Source organism: Pteronotus mesoamericanus, unplaced genomic scaffold, assembly GCF_021234165.1.
Source record: "Pteronotus mesoamericanus isolate MK-2021 breed Mesoamerican mustached bat unplaced genomic scaffold, CSHL_Meso_final scaffold_476, whole genome shotgun sequence".
NCBI classification, from domain to species: domain Eukaryota; kingdom Metazoa; phylum Chordata; class Mammalia; order Chiroptera; family Mormoopidae; genus Pteronotus; species Pteronotus mesoamericanus.
The window spans coordinates 2,706,571-2,732,672 of record NW_026555318.1 but is presented as its reverse complement, the minus strand read 5'-3'; the positions used below and the strand labels follow the sequence as shown (position 1 = coordinate 2,732,672).

Genomic DNA, 26,102 nt, shown 5'->3' with positions numbered 1-26,102 from the left:
ATGTTGATAATGTCTCAAAAGAAAAGAAAAAGAGGCAATGACTAAAGCTAGAAAGGGCAGGGGGAAGCAATACTGTAGTCTAAAAAATTATAGAACATGCCCTCATCTCTTGCCTAGAATTCTTTAATAGCCTTCTTATCACTCTACACTCCTATCCCCTAATCTTGCCAACACATAGCACCAAGACTAATCCTTTAAAAAAAAATAAACCGAATCATGTTACTCCCCTGTCAGATCATAAGGGGTCTTGTAGGACATAGTAAAAGATTTGAGTTTCATGGCAAAAACAGAAAAACATAAACCATAACATGGTGTGGCCAATTACCAAAGAGTCAAATAATTTTCCTAAATCTTAGTGAGTCATTAGGTGAACTACAGTAGTACAAAATAATGCTAAGTATTCAAAATTAATGGCATTATACAAAATAACTAAAGTGTCCTGGCCGGACAGCTCAGTTGTTTAGATAAGTGTCCTGAAATGCCAAGGTTGCGAGTTTCATCCCCAGTCAAAAAACATGTTAGAATCAGGGGAACTTCTGGTCAAGATGGAAGCACAGGCAAACATGGATCGCCTCCCCACACAACCACATCAAAATTACAACTAAAACATAGAACAACTGTCACTCAGAACCATCAGAAATCATGTTGAATAGAAGTCGGACAACTACAAAATTAAAGAAACCACATCCATTCAGGCTGGTAGGAGAGGCGGAGACGTGGAACAGGCTGGCCCCATATAAACGTGTGGTGGATAAAAATTCCGGAGGGATATCTTGGGAATGAGGAGTACCAGCCCCACACCAGGCCCCCTAAGGCCCAGGGTTCCAGTACCAGGAAGATAAATCCTCATAACTTCTAGCTGCAAAAACCAGTAGGGATTGAGTTGGTGGAAGAAACTTCTAGAGTCCCAGGCAGTTCCTCCTAAAGAACCCACACATGGACTTACTCAGGCTCACTCTCTCTGAGCTCCAGCACTGGGGTAGCAACTTGAAAGGCACCAGTGGCATACATGGAGGAACTGAAGTATCTGGCATCAAAGCAAAAGCTAGGGAACAGCTTTCTCCCAGAGAGAAAGGCAGGCAGAGACCAATGTCCCTTTTCTGAACCTTCTTATCACGAAGCCACAGAGCTGGTAGGCTGGTCCATATTTGAGACTCCATCAACCTGGCTAACACTGTTTTCTCTGCTCTGGAGGTCCCCAGAGATGCTTTCCCACTCAACTTATGGGCCTCCTAAGCTGCTTTCCCATATGAGTGGCTAGCCTGGGCTCATGCTTCACAACTTCCTAAATCCTCTCAAACAAGCAACAGCCAGCCTCAGTTAGCCCCTAGTCCCTGCACCTCTTGCTAAGTGGCCCAGCACTTGCAGCAACCACTCTAAATTCACAGCTTGGCTTTGCCTGGGAATCTCCAAGCCCAGCACAAGTAGCAGCCATCTCAGATTGCTTTACAGCTCTGGCACAGTGGTCTGGGGCAAAACATACGTGGGAGCTGATGACCTTGGCCTGCACACCCAGGAAATCCAAGGGCCTGTGCACACAGTGAACAGCTACAGACCATGTCAAAACACCACCACCTTGCCCCTGCACAGCTGATCATCCACGGAGGGCAGAGGTTGGTGGTCAGTGGTCGTAGAAGTCCTTGCAGGTGACTGGCTTGAGTAAATCCCTCCCATTGACCTGCCAACAGCAGTCAAGGTTCAACTACAAGAGGAGGGTGTTCTCATCCCACACAAAGAACGAACCTTGAGTACCCAGCTTGGGTGATATGGGAGGCTATACCACTAGACCATACAGGACACCTACTGCATTAGGCCATGCTACCAAAACAGGGAGTCATAGCAGCCCTACCTAATACATAAAAACAAACAGGGAGGCTGCCAAAATAAGGAGACAAAGAAACACGGACCAAATGAAAGAACAGACCAAACTCCAGAAAAAGAACTAAACAAATGGAGATAAGCAATCTATCAAATGCAGAGTTCCAAACACTGGCTATAAAGTTGCTCAAGGAACTTAGTGAGGACCTTAACAGCATAAAAAAGATCCAGTCAGAAACAAAGGATACATTAATTGAAGTAAAGAACAATTTACAGGGAAACAACAGTAGAGTGGATGAAGCTGAGAATCAAATCAATGATTTTGAACATAAGGAAGCAAAAAACAATCAGAACAAAAGAAAAAAGAATCCCTCCCCCCCCAAAAAAAGAGGATAGTGTAAGCAGGCTCTGGGACATGTGTTCCAGCATTTGCATCATGGGGGTGCTAGGAAAAAAAAAGAGAGCAAGAAACTGGAAGTCTCTATGAAAAAACAATGAAAGAAAACTTTCCTCATCTAGCAGCTAAGGAAACAGACATGCAAGTCTAGGAAGCACAGATGTGTGTCCCAAACACGATGGATGCAAAGAGGCCCACTCCAAGACACATCATAATTAAAATGTCAATGGTTAAAGATAAAGAGAGAATCTTAAAAGCAGCAAAACAAACTCAGTTAATTACCTACAAGGGAATTTCCATAAGACTGTCAGCTGATTTCTCAAAAGAAACTTTGCAGGCTAGAAGGGATTGGCAAGAAATATTCCAAGTCATGAAAAGCAAGGACCTACAGCCAACATTGCTCTATCCAGCAAAGATATCATTTAGAATTGAAGGGCAGATAAAGAGCTTCCCAGGCAAGAAAAAACTAAAGGAGTTCATCATTACTACAAAAAGAAGATCAAAACTATGAACAATAAAATGGCAATAAATACATATCTATCAACAACTCAATCTAAAAAACAAACTAAGCAAACAAGAAGAACAGAGACATTAAGCATGGATACAGAAAGCATTCTGATGGTTGCCAGATGGGAGAGGGATATGGGGGAATGGATGAGGGGATTAAGAAGCATAAATAGGTAGTTACAGAATAGCCATGGGGATATAAAGTACAGTATAGGAAATGGAGTAGCCGAAGAAGCTATATGTGTGATCCATTGACATAAACAATGGTGCGGCGATTGCCTGCAGGAGCTGGGGGATGCTGGGTGGAGGGGAGCAAAAGGGGAAAGATTGGGGGGAACAACTGTAATAGCATAATGAATAAAATATAATTAACAAAGAAAAAATACAAGAATCAACTAATGAATGTGTAAGTGGAACAACAACAAAAAAAAATCAATGTTTCTCTTTCTCCCTTTCTCTCTCTCCAAAAAAACCAATCAATAAAAAAAAATTTTTTAAACCCTTAAGTAGCCCTGGCTGGTGTGGCTGAGAGGGTTGAGTGCTGGCCTGAGAACTGAAAGGTCGCAGGTTCGATTCACAGTAGGGCACATGCCTGAGTGTTGGGCCAGGTCCCCAGTAAGGTGTGCGTGAGAAGCAACCACACATGGATGTTTTTCTTCCTTTCTCCGTCCCTTCCCCTCTCTCTAAAAAAATAAACTATTAAAAAAATAAAATAAAACCCTAAAGTATGTCTTAGTATACTCAACATATAATAATGGTAAAGAACATAACCTACTTAAAAATGTTTCTCTTTAAAATAGCTTAATTTTGCTGAAATTTGAGGGATATTCAAGGTATCACTCAATATATTCAGGATACATTCTCTAATGGCCCTGGGTAGTCAAGGGGTTAATTGCTATTATTTAAACTACTCAACCAGCATGTCCATATGAATTGCTTCCATGAAAAAAAATCCATTCCAAGTTCAATTCAGTTATTTTTTTCCTTAGTATCGCCAATGTGTAAGGTACAACATAAAGATTTACAGGATATAGTCCCCGCTTATGAGGATCTTGCAATATAGTGGAGGACTTAGACATACCAACACTAAGGAATGCCAGGAACATTTTTCTTTTCCAGCACTAGAGCACAGATTATTTTCTACCCTGAAGGAGAGATCAGGCTAGTTACGGGCTAGCTACACCGTAGTAGCAGCTAAGAGCAAGAAGTAGATGCCTCCGAACACAGTAGCTTGTTATCTTCTTACAAATGCAAAAGAGAATATTCTTTCTTTCTCAGTCACGATATTCCACATAAGTAAACAAAGAATGTTTTAATTAAGTGCCCAAATAATGAGCACTAAAAATAAGTCCCCTGGTGCCTATTTCTCGCTAGGTGATTCCTGAGTCAGATGTACGTAAGTCGGGAGCTGTGTGTTTTATGTTATGGGTGATCCTAAATGTGGTTTCTACATATTAAGAGTAAGAATGGTGCCCTGGCTGCTCAATTGGTTAGTGTCATCCCAACAAACTAAGATTGCAGGTTCGAGCCACAGTCAGAGGAAGCACAAGAATCAACCAATGAATGCATAAATAAATGGAACAAATTAATGTTTCTCCTCTCTAAAATCAATAAATATTTTTTAAAGTGTTATGTTGGCTTTCTCTCTCAAGTCTATAAACAAAATTTTTTTTTAAAGAACAGTAAAATCCTAAGTGTAATATAAGAAAATAAAGGGTTTCAAATAACTTCCCTTTTTATCTTTAAAATAAAGGGTTGTTGTGCCCTGGCTAGTGTGGCTCAGTGGACTGAGCGCCGGCCTGAGAAACAAAAGGTCATCGGCTTGATTCCCGGTCGGGGCACATGGCTGGGTTGCAGGCCTGGTCCCCCGTTGGGGCCATGTGAGAGGCAGCTGATCCATGTTTCTCTCACACGTCAGTGTTTCTTTCCCTCCTTTTCTCCCTCCTTTCCCCTCTCTCTAAAAATAAATAAATAAAATTAAAATAAAGGGTCATTACTCTTCAGCACCTCAGTATATATAATATTTGTTGCAAATATAAGTGGGGGCAAAGGATGGATTAGAATCAGTTTTCAAAAAAATTAGTACTACAGTAAAATAAAATACACTACACCTCTTTCACATTACATACAAGAACAGGGCAAAGGGAAAATGAGTAAACAAAACCATATACAGCTACAAACTGTGTAGGAGAAAACTGTTTTTAAATTAAACATTCAAAATCTTGATTTATATCTAGAAAATTCAAAGTAAGATTGTTTAACAAAAAAATAAAATTATAAATTCAGATAATCCAGATCCTATGTAAGTCTGTAAACTTTTAAATGGACAAATGATATACACATACAAACATAAAATGAGCATTCACACTTACCGTAATAGGAGTTCCTTGGGAAGTTTTTTATTGATTACGGCTTCATCACTATTTGAGAACATCTGCAAAAATAAAATATTTTGTTGTTACTTAACCTTTTATTATTTCAACTCAACAGTTTAGAGGTAATCCTCTTAGGAGAGAGGTGAATAAGTATAAAGTGTATTATAAGCCGAAGTCATATTTTCAGAGACTCAGGCTGAAAAACATCTTTGAGATATTTAATTTGTTCCCTATCTTTAGGGAAAATGAACTTACAGCAGTCAGAAGACTGACACTATGTGCCAGGTACTGTTTTAAGTGTTCTTCATGTATCAACATTTTGAATCTTCATTTTACATATAAGGAAACTGAATTACAAGATTTACTTGCTTAAAACCATATCACTACTAAGTTTAAAAATGTCATTTTTAATACCCGGCCTGGTAGCTCAGTTGGTTAGAGCATCTTCCCGATAGGCCAAGGTTGCAGGTTTGATCCCTGGTTAGGACACATACAAGAATCAACCAAAAAATACATAAATAAGTAGAACAACAGATCAATGTTTCTTTCTCTCTCAAGTCAATAAATAAAATTTAAAATAAAATAAAAAAGGAGCATTTGAGATCTTGCTCCCTGGCATATATCACCAGTTTGGCTTAAATAAACTCTTAAAGAATTCAAAAAAACTAAAAATAAGTATGACACAAATGTCATTAACTCACATTTACTTTTTCAAGGGGGCGCTCAGAAACCTGGGATAGGGAACAATATCTTTTGAGTTTTATATATCATATAGCAAACCAATAATACTTCATAACCACAACCAGATGCACACAAGTGCTCATTTAGCAAAATTAATTAAAACCACTTCTTCCGCAAAGGAGATCATGACTATAAGCTTGTTTAGTAAGTTGGTTAAAAAAAAAAAAGCTATACTAACTGTACCCAATAAAAAGTACAGTAAAAAAGGCAAATACACATCATTAAGTAATACGCGATGCTTCGACTTCATGCAATGAACATTTACTGAACACCTTGTCAATATCAGACACTGCTCTAGGTAATGAGATAAAAACAAAAGAAGACATTATCTCTGTACTTAAGGAGCTCTTGCCGTACAAAGAACACAGAAATTAGGCAAATATTTTATTACTTATTAGCAAAAAATGACAAGAGGTGTGTGAGAGCAAAGGATGAAACAATTCTACCCACAAATGATATCTAAATTGGATCTTAGAGGAAGACCAGATAGTAACTAGAAAAAACCAAGGAGGTAAGATGTATAAAGGCATGGAGTCATATAAAAGTCCTGGCATTTCATGATTCAAAGTAGGAGTACAAAAAAAAAAAAAAAAAAAAAAAAAAATTAGTAGGACTGTATTTTGCTGTGTATAATGCACATTTTTTTGCCCAAATTTTTGAGAGAAAAATAAGGATGTGCATTATACATGGGTAGTACCTGAAATACTCTTTATCTGTTCTTGTGTTTTGTAATTATTTGTTACATAAAATTTCTTGTACTAATATGTTCAAAAATAAGTGCTAAAATTACTTTATATTACAAAAAAGTATCTAATACAAATAAATAAAAATTGATTTAAAAAATTAAAACGAAAGATTTTTTTCCTGAAAGTTTGGGCCAAAAATGTGGGTATGCATTATACATGGCAAAATATGGTAACTGAAGGGATGTTGAAGTGGGAGGGAAGTAGTGGACAGAATGTATTTTCCCTTCAATCTCAGACATCTAAAGAGTAATGATAATAAATATTTTCTATCAACTATAATAACCTACCTTCCAGATAAATGGAAAGACCTGTGAGGGCAGGGACCATATCTTTCATGCTTGCCATCCTAATTCCAGGATTGAGCACAGAGACTGATACATAATAGGAACTCAATAAATCTAATGAATAATGAATGAACTGTTAAGTGGATGGTAGGGTTAGGTCATGAAGGAAACTTGCACACCAGGTTAGAAATTTGAAACAATTCTGTAGAGAAGAGAAACCTAAAGAAATTAAACTCTGGACTAGGAGCAAGGAGGTAAGCTAAGAATATAATGAAATTATAGCTCAATTAAATATGATGCAGGTCTTTATAAGACTACAGGCGCAGTAGACATTTTTTAAAAAACTGAAGAAAGGGTTTTTATTTTGTCAGCTACACACATGTCTACACCTGTTTTTCTGTGGATGTTATCTGCTTGGAGGATCATTTTCTACCCTTTGACCCTATCTTTGACTTTGTAGCTTTGATGTGTCTCTTTAAGGCAGCATATAGTTGGGTTTGGTTTTCTGATCCAACCTGCTACTCTGTGCCTTTTAATTGATGAATTCACTCCATTTACACTTAGGGTAATTATTGATGTATGAGGATTTCCTATAGCCATTTTATCTTGTTTTCTGGTAGCTCTGTTCCTCCACTGGTTCTTTTCCTTTGTGTTTGTTGTTTTTATTTTGTGTTAGTCCACACTTTTTTCATGTTTCCTCTCTTTTTAAGTTATGTGACTCAGTTTTGGGTTTTCTGTGTGTGGTTACCATTAAATCTACAAAGAAGGCAGTTTCATATATACAGTCATCCTTTTTCTTTTGAATGTATCTGATCTCCATCCTTTACAAATTCAGACCTTTACCCTGTCCCCTTTTATGTCTTTGTTGTCACAAATTAACCCTGTTTATTCCCTAAGTTTGTTGGTGATCTTACTGGCAGTTTTGTGACCTTTTTGTTCTTTGTTTCAGGTAGAATAACTCCCTTGAATATTTTCTACAGTGTAGATCTTCTGGTGATAAATTCCCTCAGCTTCTCTATGTCTAGAAGAGTCTTTATCTCTCCTTCATATCTAAAGGATAAATTTGCTGGATATATTATTCTTAACTGGTGATTTCTCTTTCAGTAGTTTGATTATTTGGTTCCACTCTCTTCTAGCTTGTAGAGTTTCTGCTGAGAAGTCCAATGATAACCTAATGGGATTATTTTATTTTTATTATTTTATTTCTTTATCCTCACCCAAGGACATTTTTTCAATGTTTAGAGAGAAAGGAAAGGACAGAGTAAGAGAGACATTGATGTGAGAGAGACAGAGACAGACAGACAGAAAGACACACAGAGAGAGAAGCATTGATTGGCTGCCTCCCATATGCACCCAGACCCGGGACTATTCACATTCAGACCAGGGACCAAGCCCGCAACAGTTCAGTTACAGGATGACAGTTCCAACCAACTGAGCCACACTGGCCAGGGAATGGGCTTTCCTTTATAGGTTACTTCCTTCTTTTTCCTGGCTAAGGACTTGGTAACAGAAGGTGGTTCAACTACCAAGTTTCAGCGCAGCAAACAGACTATCTTATAATAAAAGTAATGTTACTACCTGACAATCTGATCAGAGAATAATCTGCTTCCCAACAGTACCTACCCTATGGTGGAAGCTATTAAAAGAATCATATCCCTCTTCTATGACTCTAGATATAAAAATAAACAAATCTCACACACAGCTGCAGATGTTTTCCCTTGCTTCATTCTACACAGACTGAATACTGTTGTCTCTGTGGGAGTATGAAGGTATGTGAAGGAAAAAAAGAATATATAGTATCCGGGGAACACCAGACATATAGGAACATCTGTCCAGGGTTATATTTCCCTTATCCTTCTGCATATATGTACCCTACTCCAAGTTAGATAAGATCAGTGGTTCACATTGTGGTCACCTGACCATCAGCATCAGTTTCAAGGGGGCCCTTGTTAGAAGTGCAAATTCTTGAGCTGTACACCAGACCTATAGAATCAGCAACTGGGATTGGGGTGGAGGTGAAGGGGAAGACAGACAACCAGTATTTTAACAAGCCCTCCAGCTGATACTGCTTCCTAAAAGTTTGAGAACCAGTGGACTAAAGTAAACTGAGGATCTCAGAACCCACAGATTTTACAGTTCTCACAGATAATCAGAATATTTTTATTATCTGAAGTGTCATAGCAATGGAGGTTAGAAAATAATCCTAAAAAAGAAAGAAAAAAACAATTCCAGAGGTAGATACACAATAATTTCAGATGTTTTCTAGGAAACCCAAATGGTTTCTTCTTCAGTTGATGATATTGTTTGTAAAATGTTTCACAGAAGCAATCAAATATATGTTTTAGAGATTTTACTATTTCAGCTGAATCCAAACTCTAGCTTTCTCATGCAAAACACAAAGGGTGTCAAAACAAATTAGATTAAGGGTATAGTGAATTACAAAAAGTTTGTGAAGGATTTAAGCTATAATCCATGTAGAGGAAGTGACTGTTCAAACATGTGACATTCTTAGGGAATCTGGTTTTATGTTAGCTCGAGGATATTATTATGTATTTTTATAATCTATTCACAAACAATTACAAGGATGTAGTCAGAGGAAAAAATGTGAGAGCAACTAGATTGTTCTCTCCTTATTATTTGTTTCTAGGTAGGACATTATCCCCTAAGAAAGCAAAGACACATAGCTACAGTTTTGTCTTCGAGGGAAAGGACATTCTTAAATTAAAAAAAGAAATAAAAAACACTTTAAGCGATTTGGTTTGCCATACATTAGCACTTATTATTGCTTTGCATACTACTATCATTGTTTTTCTATAATTACATAGCTGAAAATACAACTTTTAAAACACTTGTTACAAATTTTAATTACATCATCTAATAAAGCTCCTGAATAGTACTTTCTGCTATTAGTTTAGCCTTCTGATCAGTTTTTAAATCTTACTTTGGCACATTTTGGGAATTTCTTTACTAACATAATAAATTTAAATGCTTAGCAAACGAACAAGACCCAGAAGCTTTAAATCCAGGATCTGGGTGAGAAATGACATGAACAGAGAAAAGAAATACTTGCTCAACAGTGACCCCTGCTGATAATTTAATTAATTTAATAGTATAGTTACCAACTCTGCTCCCCTCCCAAAAAACATTTAAAAGATGTGGTATATATTATTCAAGCTTTATAGAAGAAATACAAAAGTTAATTAGTATTTTGGCAGAGAATACTAGTTATCCCCCAATATCTATTCTCCTCTTCTAGAGTAACAGCATCCACAAGTTTTGACTAGAACAGGACTGTGTGGAAAGACTTCATTTCCCTTGCAGCTAGATTAGGGCCAGGTTACTAAATTTTGGCCAAAGGAATGTAAAAAGAAATGATGAGTGCAATTTCAGGAGAGTCCTTAAAGAGAGATGGTACGCCTCTTCTTTACTCCTTCTTTAATTTTACTGCTTGAAATGTGATTAGGATAACTGAACTCCATCTTGTATGATTAAGTTGAAGGGGCAGTTTTAAAGATAAGCAGAAAACTGGAAAAAGCCTGCAGATGACTGTAGAGACACCATGGCTCTGGGCTTTATATGAAGTAAAAATAAACGATCATGTTTACGCCACTTTTAACTTGAAACTCGGATACATGCAGCTTAATTTATAAATATATTTTTATGTTTAAAAAGGTATATATATTTTTAGATTTTATTTCTTTATTTTTAGATAGAAGGGAAGGGAGGGAGAAAGAGACAGAGAGAAACATCCATGTGCCAAGAGATACATCGACTGGTTTCCTCTCGCATGCCCCCAGCTGGGGACCCAGCCCACAACCGAGGATGTACCTGACTGGGAATTGAAGCAGCGGCCTTTCAGTTTGCAGGCCAGCACTCAATCCACTAAGCCACATCAGCAAGGGCAAAAGAAGGTGTATTTTATTTTGCAAGATGAAAACAGTTCTAGAGACTGGTTGCCTGACATTGCGAGTGTACTGTACATTTAAAAATGACAAAGATGGCAAATTTTATATGTATTTTTTCACAAGTAAAACACTGTAAGGTTTTCCTCCCATATTTTAACAATTCTAAATTTAGGAAGCATCTTACATTTAAAACCAAAGCTTTTTTGTGGTTTATAAAATAATGGTGCATTTTATAATTCACAGCAACTTTTAATTATATGCATATATAGTAAATTATAAGCAATGGGAGAAACACAGAAATAAAATAGAATTTAAGGAGCATTTGCTTCTCCTCAAACAGGCTCTGTGCTTTTGCTCATGTTATTTTCTGTAAAGTCCCTGTGCAACCAAACTTTCCTAATCTGTCAACAGAAATAGACTGTCTGTTGGACATGCTATTTATGCCATGAAGCCTTTTCTAATCTCCCTAACTGGGTGTGCTTGTTCCTTCTCCTATGAAACACCAGCGCAACCCAAAGCTCAGAATAACAGTTCAGTGTCCCTTATATTAGACTATAAGCTCGGAAAGGAAAGGGGCCCTGTCTGTTTAGAGCACCACAATACAGTCAGCAAGCAACAGAGCGCTTAGAAATTACTGAACTGATGAATGCCATTTACACAAGGATGTGGAAATACTTTTGACTCTAAATCCCCAATGGGTTTCTATGGTTTCTTCACTTTGTATCTCTATGGTAGAGTGCAAAAATAAACAAACAAACTGTTACCCTAAATTTAGTAAACAAAATGCAAATGACATCAGCATAACAAACTGAATATCATTACAAGTACTTAAAATATATGAAGAAATAAGTTTGGAGATTCAGTTTATGGCCCATTTATTTAAAGGAATATGAGTTATAGTAAATGTTTTTTTATTTTATGTATTTTTTATTGTTTATTTTATTACAGTTGTCCCAGTTTTTTCCCCTTTTGCCTCCCCCCACCTAGCCCACCCCTCTAGGCCACAGTCAATCCCCCCTCTGTTGTCCATGTCCATGGGTTATTCATACATGCTCTTTTACTAGCCCCTTCCCCTTCCTTTCACCATCAGTCCCCCTCCTTCCTCCCCTCCTGTATCAGTCTGTTCCATGTTTCCATGTCTCTGGTTCTATTTTTCTCATTAGTTTATTTTGTTTATTAGATTCCCGTTATAAATGAAGTCATGTGGTATTTGTACTTTCACTGACTGGCTTATTTCACTTAGCATAATAGTATCCAGTTCCATCCATGCTGTCACAAAAGATAGGACTTCTTTATTTCTGCTGCATAATATTCCATTGTGTTAAATGTTTTTAAAAAAGTTATAGTAATTGCTCAACTTCACCATCATGGAATTTCACCTGCATATAGCATTTTTTTTTAAAGATTTTATTTATTTATTTTTAGACAGAGGGGAAAGAAGGAAAAAGAGCGAGAGAAGCATCAATGTGTGGTCACCTCTTGTGCACCCCCTACTGGGGACCTGCCCTGCAACTCAGGCATATGCCCTGACTGGGAATCAAACCAGCAACACTTTGGTTTGCAGGCTGGCGCTCAATCCACTAAGCCACACCAGCCAGGGCTGCAGATAGCATTTTTAAACAGCTTCATTATGGTATAATTCACATACAATAAGATTTACTGGCTTTACACATACATGCCAGTAATTCGCTGTGCAACCCTCACAATTAATTTTTAATGAATTTCTACCACCCCAAAAATATCCCTCAGACCTATTTGCAATCAATCCCTGTGCTGACCTCCAACCTCAAACAACCAGTAATATGTTTCCTGCCTCTGTAGATTTTCTTCTTCTGGACATTTAAAAAAATGAAAATGTGAAATATGTTACCTTTTGCAACTGACTTCCTTTATACTGCATAATGTTTATGAAGCTCATCCATGTTGTGGCACACAATAATAATTCATTCCTTTTTATTATTGAAGAGTAGTCCAGTGTATGGAATGTCACATTTTGTTTAATCATTCCTAGCAGACAGACATTTGGATAACTACACTCTTCCCCCACCCCAAATCAATACATGGCTTTTACTGCATCTTTAAAATATCATAGACAGCTACAGCTGGTGTGGATCAGCAGGTTGAGTGCTGGCCTGTGAACCAAAGGGTCGCCAGTTCAACTCCCAGTCAGGGCACATGCCTGTGATGCAGGCCAGGTCCCTGGTGCGGGTGTGTATGAGAGGCAACCACACATTGATCTTTCTCCCTCCCTTCTCCTCTGTCTTTAAATAAATAAAATCTTTTCTAAAAAATCACAAATAAGTCTGGACAATCATCTGGCCCCCTCCTCTTTCTATAGCTGGGCAACTTAGATCTTATTCATCAGCTTGCTAAACTGTTCCCTTTTCAGAAACATATATACCATCTAAAATTTTTTCTGATATCTTTGTATTTAACAGTTGCAGATTGCTGAATCAAAGCAGCTGAATTTGATGTAAGTTCAATGTTATTTCCTTCAAGAATTAACTCATCTTTCTGGACTTGAAATACTGAACAAGCATCACCTCGACCTCATCAGAACCCTGTGGATTTTTTTTTTTTTTTTTTTTTTTTGCCCAAAAAATCGCTGATTTCAACAAGAGAACTATTGTCCTGAATAACGGTATTGAAGGGGAAATGAACATATATACATACACTTCATATTGTAATAGAAGCTCAGTGTAACGCCTTCATCTATTCTGTACATGACTGCAGGCAGTGCAAATGGCAGCCAATTCCTTTCTACTTCCCCACCATTTGTCACCCTGGAGCCTCTTCTTTTCCCAATGAGACTGAGTTCTACAGTGATGTGATTCAAGTCCCTGTGCAGGGTGCCTCTGAACCCTTCACAATCACTGTATGTCCCTTCAGAGGGATGTCGACCCTTTCTGGAATGTCAACAGTCTGGTTGCTGAGAATGGTCTTCATCCTCACAGTAGTGCCAAAAGTGGGTTATTACAACTTTTTTGTTATTATAACTATCACTGCTATGATCATTGTTTTTTTTTCCCCAATTAGTTTTCTTCCAACATTATTTTGTATTGGTTTCAGGTGTACTGCATACAGGTTAGACAACTGTATACTTCACAAAGTGTTCCCCCTGATATTTCCAGTAGCCACCTGGCACCACACATAAGTTATCCCAATATTCTTTGCTATACTCCCTATGCTGTACTTTACACCCCCGTGATTACTGTCACTACCAATTTGTACTTCTTAATCCCTTTACCTCTTTCACCCAGTCCCCCCAAATCCCCTCTTTCTGGCAACCACCAGTTCACTTCCCGTATCTATGAGTCTGTCTCTGTTTTGTTTATTTTGTTCTTTAGGTTCTACATATAAATAAAATAACACGGTGTCTGTCTTTCTCTGACTTCTTTCACTGAACATAATACCCTCTAGGTCCATCCATGTTGTTGCATATGGTAAGATTTCATTTGATCATTCTCATACAAGTTTTTTGGTTGAAGTGTTTTCATATTTCATGAACAGAACCTAAGGTACAAAATTACTGAGTTGTATTGTATGGTATGTTTATTTTAAACTCTTACTGAAACCACTCAATTGTTTTCCAAAGTGGTTGTACATTTTACATTCCCATCAGAAATATGAGGGTTCTAGTTTGTCCATATTTTTAAAATATATTGTATTTATTTTTAGACAGAGGGAAAGGGAGGAAGAGAGGGAGAGAAACATCAATGTGTGGTTGCCTCTCACATGCCCCCAACCTGGGACCTGGCCCTCAACCCAGGGATGTACCCTGACTGGGAATCAAAACGGTGACCCTTTGGTCCGCAGGCCAGCTCTCAGTCCACAGAAACACATCAGCCAGAGCAAATTTGTCTATATTTTTACCATCACTTGTTTATTGCCTATCTTTATAACTGTAGCCAGTCTGATGGTATCTCACTGTAGTGCCAATTTGCATTTTCCTAATTACTAAGGCTGCTAATCATCTTTTTGTGTGATTACACATTCAAATGACTTCTTTGTTGGAGCTGAATATTCAAATCATTTGCCTATTTATTTGGTTTGTCTTCTTACTATTGAGATTTAAGGACTCTCTACATACAGGCCCTTTATCTACTTGTCTGATTTGCAAGTATTTTCTCCCATTCTGTGGGTTGCGTCCTTTTTTTTTTTTTTTTTGATGGTGTCTTTTTAAGTACAAATGCTTTTAATTTCGATAAAGTCCAATTTATTTTTTAATGGATCATGCTTTCAATGTACATATGAACTCTACCTAGTCAAAAGTCATAAAAATTACCTGTTGTTTTATTTTACAAGTTTTATAGTTATAGTTCTTACATTTAGGTCTGTGATCCATTTCAAGTTAATTTCTGTGTATGATGTGACGTGAGAACACATGTTCATCTTTTTCCCATGTAGACACCCAATTTTTTTTAACACCATTTGTTTAAAAGACTATACTTTTCCCATTGAATTTCCTTTATTAAAACCCTTATTAAAAATCAACTGACCACAAATAATCATTATGTTGGGTTCTCAATACTGTTTCTATTAACCTATATAGCTACCTTTATGCTAATAACTCATTGGCATAAGTTTTATGCTGTTTTGAAATCCAGATGTATAAATACTCTTATTTGGTTCTTCTTTTCCAAAATCATTTTCAAAATTCTGGGATCTTTGCATTTCCATATAAATTTTAGAATCAGTCTGCCAATTTCTACAAAAGAGCCTGCTGGGATTTTGAGAGAAACTGCACTGATTCTATAAATCAATTTAAGAAACTTGCCATCTTAATAATACTGAGACTTCCAAAACATGAACTTGGAATGTCTGTTCATTTACTTAGGCCTTCTTTAACTTCTCTCAGCAACATTTTAAAATTTTCAGTGTATAAGTTTTTGTTACATTTAATCCCAAGCATTTTATTATTTTAGATGCTATTGTGAACTGAACTGTATTTTTAATTCCTGAACTGCTTAATGCTAGTATGTAGCACATCTACTCATTACATTCAACTTATTTGTGGCCTTGAATATAAAGTGTGTGCCTTATACAGCCTAAAGTCAATATTCCATTAAAAAAACCCCCAACCCAGTTTGATAATATATATTTTAAGTATATAACTCATTCACATTTAATGTTATTACTGATTGAGTTGGCTATGTCTCTCATTTTGCTACTTGTTTTTTATGTCTCATGTCTTTTGTTTCTTTGTTTCCCTTTTATTGTCTTCTATTTTAAATAGATCTCTTCTAGTGTATCATTGTAATCTCTCTTTGTTGTTTTTCCTTTTGTAAGTGTAAAATTTCTTTCTTAGTGGTTGCTCTAGCAATTACAATATGTACTTTAACTTATCCCAATCTATTTTAGATTACTACTACTTCAATCAGATAAAATATAGAAACTTCATTCCAACAGAAATCCATTCCCTGCCTCCTTTCTGCTGTTTATGTTACATATTTATCTTAAAAGCCCAATAACAGTTTTGTAGTTGTGTTGTTCAACTGTCTTTTAATTCAGTTAAATAAAAGAAATTATTTACAGCCTTCTATATTGACCTCTGTAATTAACTTTTATATTGCTTTTCCTTCAGGTTATATTGTCTGGAACCATTAATATTTCACATAAGGCAGGGCTGCTAACAACAAATTCTGTGTTTGCTTGTTTGGGGATGTTCTTATGTTGCCTAAATTTTTCTTTTTTTTAATTTTAAAAAGATTTTATTTAGAGAGAAGGGAAAGGAGGAAAGAGAGGGAGAAAAACATCAATGTGCAAGAGAAACACCAATCTGTTACCTTTCTCATGTCCCCAGCTGGGGACCTGGCCCAAAACCCAGGCATGTGCACTTACGGGGGAATCAAACTGGCAACCTTTTGCTTTGTTGGAGGGGACATCCAAGCCACTGAGCCATGCTGGTCAGGGTATGTTGCCTAAATTCTTCACTAATAGCTCTGCTGGATATGGAATTCACTTTAAAATTTTTATTTTTTTAAATTATTTTTGAAGGAAAATTCACATAAAACCCACCATTTAAAGTTAACAATTCAGTGGCATTTAGAGCGTTTGCAATATTGTATAACTACCACCTCTCTTTAATTTCAAAATTTTTAATTCCCCCAGGACACCCCAAACTCAGTAAGTAATCAGCCCTGAGACCTACTTACTACCTTGTGTCCTCCCATCCCCAGGACCTAGCCAACCTCTAATCTCCTTTTTATCACTATGGATATTCCCTATTTTGGATATTTCACATAAATGGGATCATTCAATAAGCCTTTGTGTCTGGCCTATTTCACTTTTTATAACATTATGGAAGTTCATCCACATAGTACCATGTCTCAGTAATCCATTCTGTTTTATGGCTTTGCCCTTTTAAAAACCAGATTGTTTTGTTGTAGCTGACTTGTATGAATTCTTTATATATTCTGGATACTAGACCCTTAGTAGACACATCATCTGCATATAATTTCTCCCATTCTTTAGGCTGTCTTTTCATTTTTTTGAGGGCATCTTTTCATGTTCTTTCCCTACTTTGAATGTCATCCACCTGTTTTCTTGCTTCCATTGTTTCTAATGAAAAGTCAGCTGTTAATTACATTGCTGTTCCCTTGCATATCATGAATTATTTTTGTCTTGCTTTCCAGATTTTTTTTTTGTACTAGATTTAAACAGTTCAACAAAACTGTTTACAGGTGTAGATCTCTTTGTCTTAATGCTGCCTGGAGATCATTGAGATTTTTGGATGTATACATTGTTTTCTGTCAAATTTGGGAAAATTTCACCTGTTACTTCTTCAAATATTTTTTCTGACTCTCCCATTCCTTCTGAGGCTCTTATTACATGTATGTTGGTATATTTTTGTACCACAGATCTCTGAGGTTCTATTTATTGTTTCATTCTTTTCTTCAAACTGGGTAATTTCTATATTCAAGCTCACTGATTCTCCTTCTGTGAGATCTCCAAATTGCTACTGAGTACCTCTACTGATTTTTTCAGGTATTCTATTTTCAACTCCATAATTTCCATTTAGTTCTTTACTATAATTTCTCTCTCTTTATTGACATTCTCAGTTTGATGAGTCACTCTCATACTTTCCTTTAATGATTTAAACCCAATTTCCTTTAGTCTTTGAACATGTTTATGTTTGCTGCTTTGAAAGTGGTAATTGACTTCTTTTAGCTGCGTATGATGAAGTTCAGTAAGAAACAGGCTAAAGAGAGAACTGTACAGTTTGCAAAAAAGTTTGGATGAAATACAGAGGGCCTACAACTTCTTAGATCAGAAAATAAAGCTATTCCTTATCTTCTGTCTCTTAAGCCAGTAAGATTTTCAAAATTAGAACTACCCTCAGGGAAAATACCAGATTAAGTGGGTGGCTGTAAATTCCTTTTAAGACCTCAAAAAATTTTAAATCCATGCCCTGTTAACTCTCTCAGCTACATAATAAGGCCTCTAAGAAAATTCAAGGAATTATTCCTGAATAGCCTGACATAACCAAAGTAGAGCGAGGTCTGTCTTTAAATGTGTTGTAATGATGTAGCTTTTCAGGACATGGAATAACATAAATCAGATTCATAGAAAAATCCCAGAAATATTAAAGAAAGTTGTACCAGCTGTATTAAAAAAGAAACAGAGATCACTCAAAATCAAATGAAGGTTCAGGCCTCCCAACTTGCTATAGGAAGTAAAGTACAGTTAGAAAGCTACCGAGCTTCCAAAGACATTTCTAATGTAAAACGAAGGACCTCTCCAAAAGCAGCATTAAAAGCCCAGAGTGTAGTACCAAGAATCACAGAGAACAATGGATATGAGAATCTTTCCCAGGAAGCAGTACTGGGCCCCTATCAAGGCACCTTTCCTGCTCCTGGTAGGTGACCCTGGTAACATGTGCCTCGGTAGATTTCAGAATTGATATGAACCAACAACTGCTATGTGCCTCCTGTTACTCCCCCCTTTTAGGGGGAATGTCTATTGCCATTATTCTGCCTCTGTGACAACAGTGTGTGGTTATCTATATCTATATCGAATATATATATCTATATACATATAGATATATATCTATCTCTATGGAACAGATAACTTCTTTTTAGTTCATAGGTCTCTGGATCAAGAGGAACTGCACATGAGTACACTCATCCATCTCTGAATCCGTTGCAGATAACAAGTTACAGGTATTTATCTTTATTTATTTTTGAGTAAGACTCTGGAGGTTTTGGGAGGGCATATTTGCATGTGATAAGGATGTAAATCACTGGAGCCAGAGGGGAAACCACAGTAGAACCTGATAATAAAGGTCCCAAATCAATCTTATCTCCTGTGGCAATGGCCTTTTGCAATAGAATTTTGCTGGATCTCCCTTCAAAAGGTAGAGTCTGTTTTTCCCATTCTCTCTGAGTTTTTTCCATTCTCTGTATCTGAGTTAATGTGGTGACTTGATCCAACCAAAAGACTGTGGGGAAACTAACACTGTATGATTTTCAAGCATAAGCCTTAAGAGACACTGAAGCTTTACCCTCCTGAAACACTCCTGCTACCAGGTAAGAAAGCCCAGGATAAACTTCTGAATGATTAGACCATGTGGAAAAGACTACCAGCTAACAGTGACACCAAGGTCTCAGGCTGTAAGTGAGGTCATCTTAGATACTCAAGCCCCAGTCAAGCAATCAGATGAGTGACCTTTTCCAGTGACCAGCAGAAGAACTGCCAGACTAAATAACTGTTTTAAGCCACTAAGTTTTAGAGTGGTTGTTAACAGCAAAAGCCACAAAAACAGACTTGTTTAAAAAGTTATGACTCATGATTTAAATTTAATAGATTTGAATAAAACCTAAGACATACAAAGACAGCCCAACCTAAGTCAAAACTTTTGATGGGAGAACATTTTTAATAAGAGATTAAAGATAAACTTTTTGTAAAGAAATCCAACCATGGCCAGTGTGGCTCAGTTGGGTGTTGTCTGTGGAAGTGAGAGGTCAGCAGTTCAGTCCCTTGTAGGGCCATGCATGAGAGGCAACTGATGAATGTTTTTGTCTCTCACATTAATGTTTCTCTTCCTCTCTTCCTCGCTCCCTTGTCCCCTCTAAAAATAAATACAATCTTTTTTAAAAAGACAAAAAGATTATTAAAAATAAAAGAAATCCAGAGTTGATTTTTTTTAATTATTATTTTTCCTGTAATTTTTACTTATCATGCCATTCCCTAGCTAAGCCAATACCAGATGTTTTCCTGATTGGCTGGTTTTCTTGCCAGAATCTAAAAGGAAGAACATTTTTGTATGACTAAATAAACATAAACCAAAAAAGTCTGTAACTCTTCCACCTAACATCTTGTCCCTAGCAGAACTATAACTACTTTTTAGAAGAAAACTTCTGCCAGTGCATTACCATCTTATGACTAAATTTATCCTAAGAAAGAAATCCCTAGATAAAACATCAAGTAAGGGATACATTTAGAAAACAGGCACATTACTTAATAGGTCAAACTTTCTGCTTTGGACACCTCTAACATCTGGCTCAATATTCCAAACTTTCTTTTATTCCAACTTCTGTTTACTTAACCAAAATCTATATCCACAATTCATTGCTCTCAGCCTAAAACAAGTATTTACTTTTATTCTGTTCTCTGTTGAGTATCTCTTTCATCTACAAAGTTTTAACTGAACCAGCAACATTCTACAGCCTTAAGGATTCCATGAACTTGATGAATCACTAGGTATGACTGGAATTCATGTTGGGTGCTGCTCATTCCTGGAATTTGTGAACGAAATAGGGGCTATATAATAAATCTGACAAGTTCCGTGACTTAAGTAACCCCACACAGTGATCTGATCATAAATTCCTCACTGGGCAGGTCATGGTGGGTAGTCACACCCCAGGCCTATAACTTCTTTAGTAAAGCTCTATCTTTGTCTTAACCAAGCTCTGTCCATTGTTCTTATACATCTAGGTTACATTTTTGAAATGCCAGAGTAATCCTCTTTTCCAGACCCCTCTGAGGCATGACCACCCTCATGAGAGTGCATGAGCTTATTGCCTGTATACCATTTCTATTCACAGTAATTGTTAATTATCTTGTACCTACCAATGTAAAAGAATGTCTCTCCATTTTACTCTTTATTCAATCACAGAGATTTCCCTGCCTTGCTTTCTCACCTTCTTAATCTACCACCAATAGATTCTTTCCCTCCTTTGATTCCAAATGTGTAAAAAGAACTGAAAAAGTGCCATTCTCTAGAGCATTTTGAGATCTTGCTTCCAGGCATGTCCTCAGCTTGGCTGAAATAAACTCTTTAATGTTCTACAGGTCTGGAAGTTCCTGCATTGACAAAACCTTCCATGCCCTACTGAAAACTTCTTTTAAAGTTTGAAGTGGAAGGAAAGAATTAAAAATTCAAAGTAGTGATATAATTACATGTCCTTCCCTCTCCTCTTCCACTCTCCCCAGTTCCACCCCATCTAAATACTCACTAAAGAACTAAGAGGTAGATACTGCAAGTCATAATGGGATTTGACTCAGGAGTAGCAGGCATTGAACTGAATTTCATATTCCAAAATGCCACATGGATTGGTAAATCAAGGGAAGGCAGGGTTTGATTTCCTTATGTACAAATTCTAGTCAATGTGCCAGAAACCGAAAACCTGAAGAATATGTGGAATTTTCTAAAACGTATGTCAGACTGTAATTTTATAATTCACTCACACACATTCTAAATCATCTTACTGCCACAGAAAATATTTCCAAAGCAAAAGCATTTTAATGTAGCCATTCTACTTATTCACAGAAAAAACATTCCCTTATTTTAGATAAGAAACAAAGTGCACAGTACCCTAGATATCCTAACTGCATGCCAGAAATTATATTATAGATTTGAAAAGAACCAAAATAAACAATATGTTAAATTAGGACGAAGATTCTTTAAAATGGAAGGAAAGAAATAACTTTGTAAGAAAGTCATTAAAGGCCCTGGCCAGGTGGCTCAGCTGGTTGTAGCACCTAAAGGTTATGGGCTTGATCCTTGGTCAGAGCATATACATAGGGTGCAAGTTCTTTCCCCAGTCCGGGCACATATGGGAAACAACTGTTTGACGTCTCACTCTCAGATTGATGTCTGTCTGTCTGTCTGTCTGTCTCCCCCTCTACCCCATACCCTGCCTCCCTCTGTCTCTAAAATCAATAAAGATATCCTTGGGTGAGGTTTTTTTTTTTTTTTTAAAGTCATATCAAGTTAACAGCAGGAAGTCTATTAGACTTGGGCCATGACAGAAGCAAAACAATGGTGCCATTATAAACAAGCTAGTTAAACAAAGAATGCATGATATAGCGAGGTATTTGGCTGCTATTAATTAACTGATGAATATCTGGAAAGATGTCTTTGTAATATGCCATATAACTTAACTGAATTTTTAGATAAAGTCAATCATGACAAAAGGACTTGGGAGAAACTGTAGGGTCCTCCCTCTCCCTTCTCTACTAAATCATCTAGGGCAGCAATTTTCAACCAGTGTACTGCAAGAATTTTTAAAACATGCAATACCTATTTACTCAGGGGCACTGACCTTTTCCCTTAGACTGTCAAATAAAAAAATAACAACAGCCACCACAACAATAGTCATCCAGTGTGGATGCCATGTCCTCAACCATAAAATGCAGGTCATAATAACCTATATTATTGATCACATCACATAATAAGGTTGCATCTGATTGGGTAATTCTTGGTACCAGACATCCTTATACACAAGTAAAGGCACCTGATTTTTTAAAAAGTCACTTTGGAGCAAAAATAAAAGGGAGGAAATTTCCATTATTATTATTATTTTTTTTTGGTAAATCAATCAAGATTACACCCATTTTTATCAGATTGGCAAAAAATATATTTTTTGATGTGCCACAGAATTTTAGTAATTAGTTTATGTGTGTCTTTAGATGAAAAAGGTTGAAAATCACTGTTCTAGAGGCTTCTTCTATTTGCCTCTTTTTCTACATATGCTTGAGCTATCAAATTTGTATATTATCTATTGACATCCTGCCATGAATATAAGTATTTAACTTCAAAACCTACCCTAACCTTCCATATCCTGTGTGATTTTATCACAATCTTTGTTTAAATAAGAGTTATTGTGAATGTAAGATTGGAGAGACACTACTTAGTGTTGAGCCGAGTAAAATAGGACTATGCATTCTTCCCTACAAATTAATGACTCACTCGTTTTTTTCCTACTTCCTATATACTTTTCCTGGAAAGGTCCAACATATCATTGTCTATCAATATTCTCCATATGCTCAAACACATCAGATACTGTTTCTTCCCAGAGCCATACCTTCCAGAAACACTCTTCTTTCTTCTACTTCACACTGTTGGGGGATTCTCTAGACTGGCTACACAGCTGTCATCTTGGGTTCTCCCTTGGCTTTTCTCTTTCACTGAATTCTGCTTCTTGAACCTGATTTCTTTTCTCTCGGTATTTAAGGGCACATACTCTAATAACTTTTTTTTAAGGCTCGTAAGAACTGAAATTTTCAAGTTGCTCGCATGCCTAAAAATACCTTTATTCTAGACTCACACTTGACTGATAATTTGGCTAGAAATAAAATTATAGGTTGGAAATCCTTTCCACTGAAGACACAGGTTGATATATTCCTATCTTCCTGTTACTGCTCTGATATATGATGCCATTCTGATTGGTCCTTTAGTTACACTTTCTGGAAGCTTTTAGTACAGTCTCTATATCCTCAGTTTACTGAAATTTCATGATCAAGCCTCTTTGTGTCTTTACTACTCTTTCAGCACTTTCAATATGCAAATATATCATTCAATTTGGAAAATGTTTTGGAAACTTTTTTGGTATCCTTTCTCACTGTTTTCTCTGTCTTCTCATTTTTGAATCCTTATTAGTCAAATATTGGACTTCCTGGTCCATCTTTAATTAAAAATTAATGTTTTTGTTCTAATTGTTAATTGATTCAACTTTACTTTTGCTCTCTCCACTAATTTCTTTGGGGGAGGGGTTCATCTTTTTTAATTTCCAAGAGTTATGTTATTATAAGATTTTCAAAGCAGCATCTTGTTCTTTTGAAAATGGAACACTGCATTTCTCAGAGATTAATACCCCTCCTTGCCCTCCACCCCATCCCAAGACCCCACTCCCTGCTCTGCTCTCTTCTTGTCTCTAGTTTCCTAGAGGGAGGAGAAATAGTGTGCATAGGATTCAACCACTTATTATAAAACTTTTAACCATTATCGGCTTTCAATCTCAAGCCTCATCCTTTTCCTTTCAAACTTTCTGCTACTAAGTGTCGAGTCTTTTAAGAAATTCTGTAAACTTGCTTGTCCCTGACAACAAGCCAGGGTGTACCTTCCTCCACTTGGCTAAATCACTTAACACTTGTCAATCCATTTTTTTATCATCTAAAAATAGTTGAAATTTCTCATCTAAAGATCATAGTTTCTTCTTCCACTCACTTCTGTCCTTATAGTAATATGCCTCTTTTTATTCCTTTATTACAATTTTAGTGCTTTGGAAAGGAAAGGAAATAGAAATATTGAGTCAAACCTCCATGATTAGCCAAAACCCTCATGCACAAGTTTTAGATGTTTTGGGTAAAATCATAAAGAATGTTTACCAAAAGTGTGGAGATCACAAAACTCATGATGATAAATAATAACTTGAATAACAGAATAAGGACTTAACATGATTTTGAAAGGACAGTATCAAGAGTAACTAAACAGAAACTAAGTAATTACTAGTTACATAAATACAAAACAGGAAACTTGGTTTCACAGAAAACTTATGGAATTTTAATTTATTATGAGTCAATTATGTAACTTTATGTAACATTTTGAAAGGAAAGAAAAAGTATAATCTTAGAATACATTAATGGGAAGCAAAGGGCCAGACCAAGGGACAAAACTACCCTACCATATATTCTGAGTGGTTGTTAACAACTCTAATATCACAGTTGACTAAATATCATGTAGAAGGAGGATCCCAAAATACTGAAAGGTTCTAAAACTAAGTCTTGGGGAAAATGGTAGAGATAAGAGGAACATTCAAAGTCTTGAATGAAAGAACATATTGATTGTCTGACCAACTATCCTTCAGAATCAAGTAGTTTTATATTATTCCAGATAGTCAGCATAGAAGAATGGAGACAACTTGTATTAAGACAGATTTGGCTTAAATAAGTCTAGAAAGCTGTGAGATCGCCCCATTACTGGTCAACCAGCCTTCCCAAGTATCAGGGGTGTCAGAGTAGATTCTTCCATTGAGAAGGTGCTTGAACTAGATGATATTAAGTTCTGTACCACTAAAAGAACTAATACAGCAAAGGAACCAAGAGACAAAAAAGATCATTATATAATGCTAAAGGGGTCAATTTATTAAGAAGATAGAGCCATTGTAAATATTTATGCACCCAACATTGGAGCACCTAAATATATAAAGCAAATACTAACAAAACAAAAGTAGATATAAACAGCAGTAAGACAGTAGCAGGGGATTTTAATACCATACTCTTAACAATGGATAGAACTTCCAGACTGAGAAACAATAAGGAAACAAAAGATTTGAACAATACTATAGAGCAAATGTACCTTACAGGCAATACACAGAACATTTCATCTGACAGCAGAATATACATTCTCCAGGGAGAACATGTTAGGCTGCAAAGTAAATCTCAACAAGTTCAGTAAAAAAGAATTCCTCATCACAATGGTATTCTGCTGTGTGTTTTCCAATACCATCAAGCAATTCTCCAGTCTTTAGCAGACAATGACTGGGTGTCCTATCAAATCTGACACCATATATAAGGGTTCAGTCCAATAAGACTGCCCCCACTACAGTCACTAATTGTAAGCCCAGGTTGTTACCTGTGCTTTTGACCAACTGGCTATAGATTGGTAGTTCCCATGACCCCACTCCTGAGATTCAAGCAATTTGCTAGAGCAGCTCAGAGAATTTACATTTGCCAGCTTATTATAAAGAATACAGATGAACAGCCAGATGAAGAGGTACACAGGTAAGGTCCAGAAGGGTCATGAGCACAGGAGCTTGTGCCCCCGTAAGAACTGGGGTGTGTCTTCCTCCTGGCACATGGACGCCACCTACACAAATGTCCTTTTGGGTTTTTATGGAGGCTTAATTACACAGGTATGATTGATTAAATAATTGGCCATTAGCTACTGTTCAACCCCCTGCCCCACTCCTCTCCAGCTATAAAGGAGGAGGAATGAAGGATGCGACTGAAAATTCCAACTCTCTAGTCCTGGTTGGTTGTCCTCGCAGCCAGTCTCACCCTAAAGTTACCAAAAGTCACCTTATTTACATAAATCAGGTGTGGCT

The 26,102-nt window shown here is 36.7% G+C and overlaps 1 protein-coding gene across 1 annotated transcript in view; it reads right to left on the bottom strand.

Annotated features, from left to right (window-relative positions):
- FBXL20 (F-box and leucine rich repeat protein 20) overlaps positions 1–26,102 on the bottom strand; it is a 100,553-nt gene that overhangs the window by 44,321 nt on the left and 30,130 nt on the right. Inside the window, 1 exon segment of the mRNA XM_054593662.1 lies at positions 5,095–5,156. Within this exon segment, the coding sequence (XP_054449637.1) occupies positions 5,095–5,156 (62 nt within the window).